This window comes from Nicotiana sylvestris, chromosome 12 (genome assembly GCF_000393655.2).
Source record: "Nicotiana sylvestris chromosome 12, ASM39365v2, whole genome shotgun sequence".
NCBI lineage: Eukaryota > Viridiplantae > Streptophyta > Magnoliopsida > Solanales > Solanaceae > Nicotiana > Nicotiana sylvestris.
Window position 1 is genome coordinate 4,839,770 of NC_091068.1, and position 8,650 is coordinate 4,848,419.

General features: G+C 37.9%; 1 protein-coding gene across 1 annotated transcript; it reads left to right on the plus strand.

Moving 5' to 3' along the window:
• The first annotated feature begins 3,966 nt into the window (after positions 1 to 3,966).
• LOC138882631 (uncharacterized) lies at positions 3,967 to 8,650 on the plus strand. The gene is made up of 5 exons (XM_070163235.1): positions 3,967 to 4,043; positions 7,000 to 7,303; positions 7,685 to 7,886; positions 7,935 to 8,144; positions 8,343 to 8,650. Exons 1-5 carry the CDS (start codon positions 3,967 to 3,969, stop codon positions 8,648 to 8,650), a joined length of 1,101 nt encoding a protein of 366 aa, XP_070019336.1.

Here is an 8,650-nt window from a genome sequence, read left to right on the forward strand (position 1 = left end):
AATAAGGAGAACAATATTCTTCAAAAGACTCATCCCTCTATCTTAAAGCAGCCAAAGCATGTGGACAAGGTAGTTAATCAAGCTGGAATTGCCCACAACTGTAACACTCCTCAAATTTATAAACGTTTCAAGATACGCTAATTATAAAACTGAATTATTATTATTACTATTATTTTTATCTTGCTTATAGTGAAATATATATATATATATATATATATATATATATATATATATATATATATATATATATATATATATATATATATATATATATATATATATATATATGTATGTATGTATGTATGTATGTATATATACACTTAAATAATTGGATATACAATAAGGGAAATATTAATAATTTTAATATTATTAATTATCAAAAGCGGGTATCATTAATTACTAGTTAAGTCAAAAAAAGAAAAAAAATAATAATAAAACAAAAGGCTTAAAGCCTTGGAATGATAATGAGTGTACTTCTCATTCACAAAGGCAAGAAGCCTATTTCGAACAAGCAAAGCAAAAAAGGAGGCGCAGAACACAAAAACACAGACGCACGAGTAGGAACAGAGGCAGCCAGAAATTGCTCGAAAAATTCTAGGGTTCTTCATAACTCACTTATTTTTTTTCTCAGGTATATAAAATTCTCTATTCTCAATTACTCTACAATAGTAATATATAAGAATAGAATAGTTAATTCCCTTCTTCCTCTATATCAATAATAAATTTCATATTTAGGTGTGAAACTTTAAAATTGATTAAAATGCACTGGTTTTGTAGAATCGATTGTTTGACTGGTGTCAATTGGACTGAGGCCTACGTATTGGCTCGAGAAGTTTTGAGGTGAGTTGATATAACTCTTTACTAAAATGGTTTAACTCACAAAAGCATGCATACAAGGTGTTTGATGAATTGCATAAAAGAGTTAATATATACTTAATTGGAGTAGTAAGTACCTATTAGCTTAGAATTATTTTCTAGCTAAAGTTTAGATGCTTATTTTGATATATGTGCATAAATTTCAGATTGTTGAGTTATTCTTATATGCCATTTTCATGTTGAAAATTCATGAAGGACCACGATTCTTTATAAATACTTTTGAATGTTTATTTTATTCTTATGTCATACCTTGCATTTAAGGATTCCAGAATAAGTATATATGAAAGATTTAGACTTGAAAAGTCACAAGAAGAAGTTTTAGAAAGAAAAGATTTTTGGGAGTATCCTCTATTCTGAGAAGGGGTCATCGTCCAGGCCGAGGGTCCTGACGAGGCGTTGACTTCCTGAAACTACTTGTGCCAAAGTAGGGAGCACACGAGTCGAGGGTCTTGTTGCTGAGAATTTACTTAGCCATGCTAAGGTATGATACATGAGCGTTGAGAACCATGAAGCGAGTGACACCTCGTGGATTGGGCCTATTCGATCAGGATGGGATCGAACCCGTGCCGATCACATGGTGACTGAAACAGAATTAAGTCAAGATAGTTGGAACTCCCAAAGTATAAAGTGAAGTTTTTTTTTTTAAGAAAGAAAAGGAAAAAAATTTCTTTTAGAATATTCATAAACTGCTATTATGCAATTATTTTAGAATTATTCTTATAAGCTTTATGTTTTACATGCATTTAGAATATTTGCTCGTAATGTATATGTTATTAAAGTTTCACCCCTATTGTTGAGACTCACTGAGTACAATGGATGGTACTGACGTTCTCTTTTGGAAACTTACGTTGGTTTGCGGTACAACGTAGGAACTGGTTTCGTAGGCGAGCAGGCTACTGGTTAGGACTTCCTTCTCTTCCAGTGCTATTGGTGAGCTCCGCTTTTGTTCGTGGAGTATTCCTTAGAGTCATTTTTATTTAGTTATTTCTTTGTTACTTAGAGAACTGGCCAGAAAATCTCATGTCCTGAGCAGTGCGCCAGTTTATCAGTAGAGGCTTCATAGACATAGTCGTTGGTTTAAGATTCAAATGTTTTTGATAATAACTTAGTAGTATTTCATTGGTTACTATGAATAAAGTTTTGGAGTTGATTTATTTAAATGTTTAAATTAATCAAAAGTAGTTGGTTAGAGTATTGCCTTGATGCATATAAAGTTTGGAGTTATAATAGATTTGATAAGCAGAGATGGTTAGCTCGGTCATGTTTAGTGATCGAGTGCCGATCCCGGCTTGTTCAAGAAATGGATCGTGATAAACTTGGTATCAGAGCCTCAGGTTTATGGAGTCCTAGGGGTCTATGAAGCCGTGTTAGTAGAGTCTTGTTTATGTATATGAAGCGTGTCATTCTTATAAACAGGAGGTTACAAGCATTTAGGAAAAGTCTCTTTTTTTTCATACTTTAGATCTGTCACGCCTCCTTTTTGCGCGCCCGCCCCCGAAGGGTTAAATGCACGGGTGGAGTTTTTCCAATTTAAGTGACAATATTCGAAATGGGATTATTTATTTAATTCAGAGTCGCCACTTGGGAAAGGTTTGGCTTTTGGTGTCCCAAGTCACCGGTTTATCTTGAATCCCAAATCGAGGAAATTTTCGACTTTTCCAAATGAAGTCTGCGAACCAGAAATTCTAAGTAAGGAATTCTGTTGACCCGAGGGAAGGTGTTAGGCACCCTCGAATCCCGTGGTTCTAGCACGGTCGCTTAAATTGTTATAATGGCTAAATATCTGATTTAAATACATGTTGTGACTTATGTGCTTTTATTAAGTTTAAACCGCTTTTATTATTATCATTTATTTTTATAGAATTGCAACGTCGTGAAAATGCATCTCGAACCACGTCACAATCAATGCACCCGTAATAGTTAACACATTTCGACTCCGTTGAGATTTGAATTTGGGTCACATAAATGCGCACCCGAATTTAAGAATGTAATTTAATTAAGTCGCGCCTAAAGAATCTAACGAGTTATTATCTTTGGGGAAGGCAGTGGAATTCACTAAACAGTCCATCCCAAATTCTAGGTATTTATCATGATCAATTATTGAGGGCCCCGTAATTTGCATTTTTATTTGGCGAGGCTCGTCTCATTATTTTAGAAGGGTATCCTACAGTGACTACATTCCTACTACGTTTGCCTTTAAAAAAAAATGATACCGAACTTTACTTGTTTGAACAAATACAGACTGAATCTTTATTATGTTTGCCGAACCTAAATTTGTTTGATTACCTGATTGATTGTTTATGAGGTGAGAGTTACCTCATGCTTTGTCTTCATCGAGTGAATACGCTTATTGATTTGCTAAGTGAGATTGCAAGCAAACTAACAACATACACTGAGTTATATTTAACGACCTCCAAGTTTTATTTTTAAACTCTAACCTATTTGAAATTGATAAACAAAATTGGTTGTTTATTAGGAAAATTACTACTAATTGAACTCAAAACGACTATTAGTTTTCCTCAACAGTCATCGCATTATTTCGAAACAAGGAATCTATACCGAGGCCCGATATCGAACCTATATCGAAACAAATAATCTGACAGGAGAGCTGGCATTCATAGCCAGACTCTTAATGTGACTGCATGAGAGTTTGTTTGGGATACATTTATCCCAGACTTAGTACCACAGATTTGTCAATTCAGTGGTCTAGGCAAAATACATACAAGTGCTTGCCATGACTCTATGTTATACAGTCATAACTAAGTCAAACAGAATGTTATACTGAACTGAAAGTATACTAAATCAAACATAATGTCTATATCATACTGTCATTACTATTGAACAATGCTATCTAATAGTTCATCTCAAACAGAATGTATGTTAGTCTATACAGAATGTTTGCAGTTTGCAGTTAAACAAATACAGGCCCAACTAACATTCAACCTATTTTTAACACCAATGTTATAACATAAACAGATGTTCATTTCTTTATTTCTGCTTCAACTTCAAACTTTCAACAATACATGGTTCAGAGGTTGTGTACCTGGAAATATTTGACAATTGAAGAAGAGGGCAATCAGCAGAGTAACAATGACAACAAGTGCAGCAGCAGTAACAGCAGGTAACAAAATCCCAATGCAAGGTGCAGTTATAGCCAATGGGAAAAGGTAACAAAATGACAGCAACAAGCAGGGGAGTGGCTCAGAACTCAAACGGTCTAACTCCAAAAGAAAACAAACCAGTAAGAACCAAACAGCAGAAACCTGACTGATATTTGAGAGGAAACCAACACTTGTTTGAAACAGTCAAACAAACTGGGAATTGAACAATTAGCAGGGAGAAAAGACAGTTTCTGCTTTCTGTATATCCACCCTCTATCTCCTTTCTTTCCAAAATCTAAAACCAATCTTCAGTTTTGAAATTATACTGAAGTTATTAAAAGAAATCTTTTCCAGTTCCTGTTTTCAGAATTTGAACTCTCAGATGTTCCCTCTCAGTGTCTATCTCCCTCTCTGTATGCTCTGTCTGTGTGTATATATATCTGTATGTATTTCAACTCTCTCCTTCAAAAATTCCTCACAGTGTGTCTTTTTCTTCTCAAATCTTCTCTGTTCTCTCACCTCTAATCCCCTCCTCTTTTATAAACCTTAACACTACCCCTTTTAACAGCCTGTTTAGAATGTCACCATACCCCTCCCATGTGCCTTCCATTTTCAGTTCCACTTTAGCTAATTAAGTATTAAACCCCATCAACATTCCCTGGCAGACTTATCTTTCCCATTTTATTAACTAAAAGCAAGCATGGGCAGCAGGATGTAGTCTGACAGCACATGCTGTCAAACTATTTAATTCAAAAGGGCCTTTATGCCCATGTTGTGCACATGCCCTCCAGTTCAGATTACCATTACAGCCTAAACATTAGGTTTCTGAAATCACATTAACAACTATAAGTAAATGAACTTAGTTCTTAATTGATTCAGGCAATGTTCAACAGAAGCAAATCGATTCATTTTGTTCAGACAGTTGAAACTATTTGACGACACATGTCGACTCGACTATATTAATCATAACACATACAATCGTAGCCAAAAATCAGACATTCAAAAGTATAGGACACATGACTCGACTTATACTGATTAAACAGAACTGTACTTCGAGGAATCAGTTAATCAGTACAAATTTGAAATTCAAACTAATTACACAACAAATACATATGCCTTATCAGAATAGGAGGGGGATTCAGACAAACACAGAGGTTCAGGTAAAGTGGACAAACAAAAGTTGATAAAATTAAAACAAATATGAACAGACTTTTAAACAAATCACACGGACTAAAACAAGTAAAGGAAAGAGAGCAAAATCACCTTAAAACTCGAAAAATCAAAAGTTTGAGCTCGGATTTGGACAGACCTTTCTTAAGGCTGAACGGACTTTAATCGAAGTGTTTCTCAGATGAGAAACACTTCGATTAAGGTCCATTAGACCTTAATCCTTCGGTTTGAACAAAACAACGGACCAGTGACGAGGAACCCTAAGGTTCGAAAACCAGATCCGGGATTCATGCTTCCCTGGTCAGATTCGGACCAAACCAAGTATGGTTTGGTCACGAGGGGGGTCTGGGGAGTGTCTGGTATGAATTTAAGGCAGATCGGTGTAGATTAGGTTCCGACTCGAATCTTCAAATGAAGATTCGAGAAGGTGGGATAGGATTCGAGGTGTGTGGTTGGTAGATTTGGGTTCAGGACGGCATGGGGGTTCTATGGTGTTAGGGGCAAGGTCACCGGCATCCATGCCGCCGGTTTTCATGGTGAAGAGTACAGGGGCGGCTCTAGGGTTTGGGGGTTCTGGTGAAGACGACGAGGCTGGGGTTCGGATAGGGGGGCAGGGTAAGATTATGGGCTTATAGAGTTAGTGGGTAGGCGGATCTCAACCGTTAGATCAATCAAGATCTACGGTCTGGATCTTATGGCTTAAGTGGAACGGTGTCGTTTCAAGGGTAAAGGGTTTGAGTTGGTCCGGGTGGAAACGGGTCGGGTTCTGTTCGTGGGTATGAGAAATGTGATCTTGGCCGTTGATCAATCCGAGATCAACGGCCCAGATCAACCTGTATCAATACGACGTCATTTGGACTCTCTGGGCATCAGCTGGACTGGACCGGGCAGGCTTGGTTTGGGTATTGTTTGTTTGGGCCAATTTTAATAAATTGGCCCAATCCGGAAGAAGAAGGGACCTTTTCTTATTTTTATTTCTTTTCCTTATTTATTTTAAAAAACAAAACTAAGCAAAAATCAAATTAAAATTAAACACACACTCAATACAATTATTTGCACACACACTAAAATATTTCAAAACAGGTAAAATCGAACAAATCAAAATCACGGACGAAGATGCCTATTTATGATTTTCTATTTAACGACCGGATTACGGTTCGAATTATGCATGCCACCCACATTTTGTATTTTGTTTTAAATAAATAAAAAAAGAAAAAAAATAAAAATGGGCAAAAGTCACAAATAAATCAACAAAGTGCCGCACAGAAATCCGAAAATTGTACAGCAGGGCCAATTATTATTATTTTTATTTCTTTTGGAGCGATTTTCGTGCGAAACAAAAATCACGTGCTCACAAGATCGTGTAGTACAGTCTACCTCTAAGAAATTATCTAATTTATTCGTTTCTTCAAAACTCGCAGAAATGACTCATACTCGCAACTCTGACACCGACACTCAGGATGTTGCTCAAGAAATTATCGCTACTATTGTGGCTCAAGGTAGAACTAAGGAGGCTTCGACTCAGAAAAGGAGGGGAAATCTATAAAGGGAGTCCAAGTACCCTGGGTTGAATAAGAAGAAGGGGTGGAGCATGATGATCCAGTACCTCAGGATCCAGTATCGCCCCCAACAGCAGCTCCGGCTCAGGCAACTATATCTCCCGAGGTGGGTTAGATGTTTGATGTTGTCAACAGTGCTATAGAGATGTTTAAAGCCTTCATGGCCAACCAGAACGAGAGAAGAGATGAGATTCCACCTCAATCAAATAGACAGAACAATTCTGAGTCCTCAAGAGTGAATGAATTTTTAAAGTTGAGTCCTCCAGTGTTCCATGGTTCTATAGTTGATGAAGATCCGATGTTGTGGGAGATGAAGATGATGGTCCGCCTACTTGGGAAGAATTTGAAGAGGCCTTCATGGCTAACTTTATCCCAGAGGAGGATAGGGAAGCTAAGGCAACAGAGTTCGAACAGCTCAAGCAAGGGAATAAAAGTGTGCAAGAGTACTACAAGGAATTCATAAGGCTAGCTAAGCATGCTCCTCACATGGTTAAGACAGAAAAAGCAAAGATTCGCAGGTTTGTTGGCGGTTTAGCTTACCACATTAAGGATATGACATCAGCTGCAGTAGTAGGGATAACAGCCTTCTCCTCTATTGTGTGATTTGCCAAGCACTTAGAAAAAGACAAACAATAAAGGAGAGAAGAAAAAGAGCATAACAAGAAAGCCTGAATAGCGGGTAGGTTTAATGGTACATCCAGCGGAGGTGGAAGGGATTCCTCTAATAAGGAGTCATTAGCACCAGCTTAGTCTAGTCATCAGTCAGGTGGTAGGTCTTCCTTTAGACATACTCAGTGTTATGGAAATCAGTCTTGCCAGAATCAGAATTTTAGGACACCATCCTCACATAGCCAGAGTTATACTGAGCAACATTCACACCAACAAGGTCTTTGTGGAACATGTAAGTGGCAACATTCAGGTCAGGGCAAGCTCGGGTTTTATGGTTGCTATCATTGTGGAGACATTTGTCATATAAAGGCCAACTACCCAAAATTGCGACGTAATTTTAGTGGTGGATCAACTCGTCCTTCTAGTTCCACCTCAGGCTGTGGTTCTCATAATCAGATTGGGCAAGGGGCAGGCAAAGGTGCAGATCGAGTTACCCAGGGAGGGGGACAACCCCATTTGTTTGCTACACTTGATCGTCAGAGTGTAGAGGCATCTGCAGAAGTTATTACAGGTATACTTTTAGTCTGCTCACATAATGCTTATGCCATAATGGATCCAGGATCAATGTTTTCATATGTGATTCCATACTTTGCAATTAACCTCGGACTAGAACCTGAACAACTTAGTGAGCCATTCCTAGTATCTACTCCAGTTGGCGAGTCAGTGAGAGTCACCAGAGTCTATAGAGGTTGTATAATTTCAGTCCAAGGTCGCAACACCAAAGCCGATATCATAGAGTTAGAAATGGTGAATTTTGATGTGATCATGGGTATGGATTAGTTGTCTTCCTGCTATGCCATGTTAGATTGTCATGCCAAGATAGTCAGGTTCCAATTTCCAAATGAAGAAGTCTAAGAGTGGAAGGGTAGTTCAGCATCGCTTGTAGGTAAGTTTATTTCTTACCTTAATGCACAACAAATGATCGGTAAGGGGTGTCTCGCCTATTTGGTTCATATCATTAATCCAGAATCAGAACCACCAGCTCTTCAGTCAGTGCCAGTTGTTAGAAAATTTCCAGAAGTTTTCCCAAATGACCTTCTCGGACTTTCTCCCGAAAGAATCATAGACTTCGGCATTGATCTCATGCCAGGCACTAAGCCCATATCTATAACTCCTTATAGGATGGCTCTAGCAGAACTTAATGAGTTGAGAGAACAGTTGAAAGACCTTCTTGACAAGGGCTTCATCAGACCGAGTGTTTTACCGTGGGGTGCCCCGGTCCTGTTTGTCAAGAAGAAAGATGGGTCTCTCAGAATGTGTGTCGACTATCGGTAG

What these genes read in the sequence shown, in the direction of transcription:
- LOC138882631 (XM_070163235.1), top strand. Translation starts at nt 3,967, where the DNA reads ATGACAACAAGTGCAGCAGCAGTAACAGCAGGTAACAAAATCCCAATG. An exon ending in ATCTGCAGAAGTTATTACAG is followed by an intron (nt 7,887 to 7,934) that starts GTATACTTTTAG and finishes TAATGGATCCAG; the next exon opens with GATCAATGTTTTCATATGTG. An exon ending in GAATTTTGATGTGATCATGG is followed by an intron (nt 8,145 to 8,342) that starts GTATGGATTAGT and finishes TCATTAATCCAG; the next exon opens with AATCAGAACCACCAGCTCTT.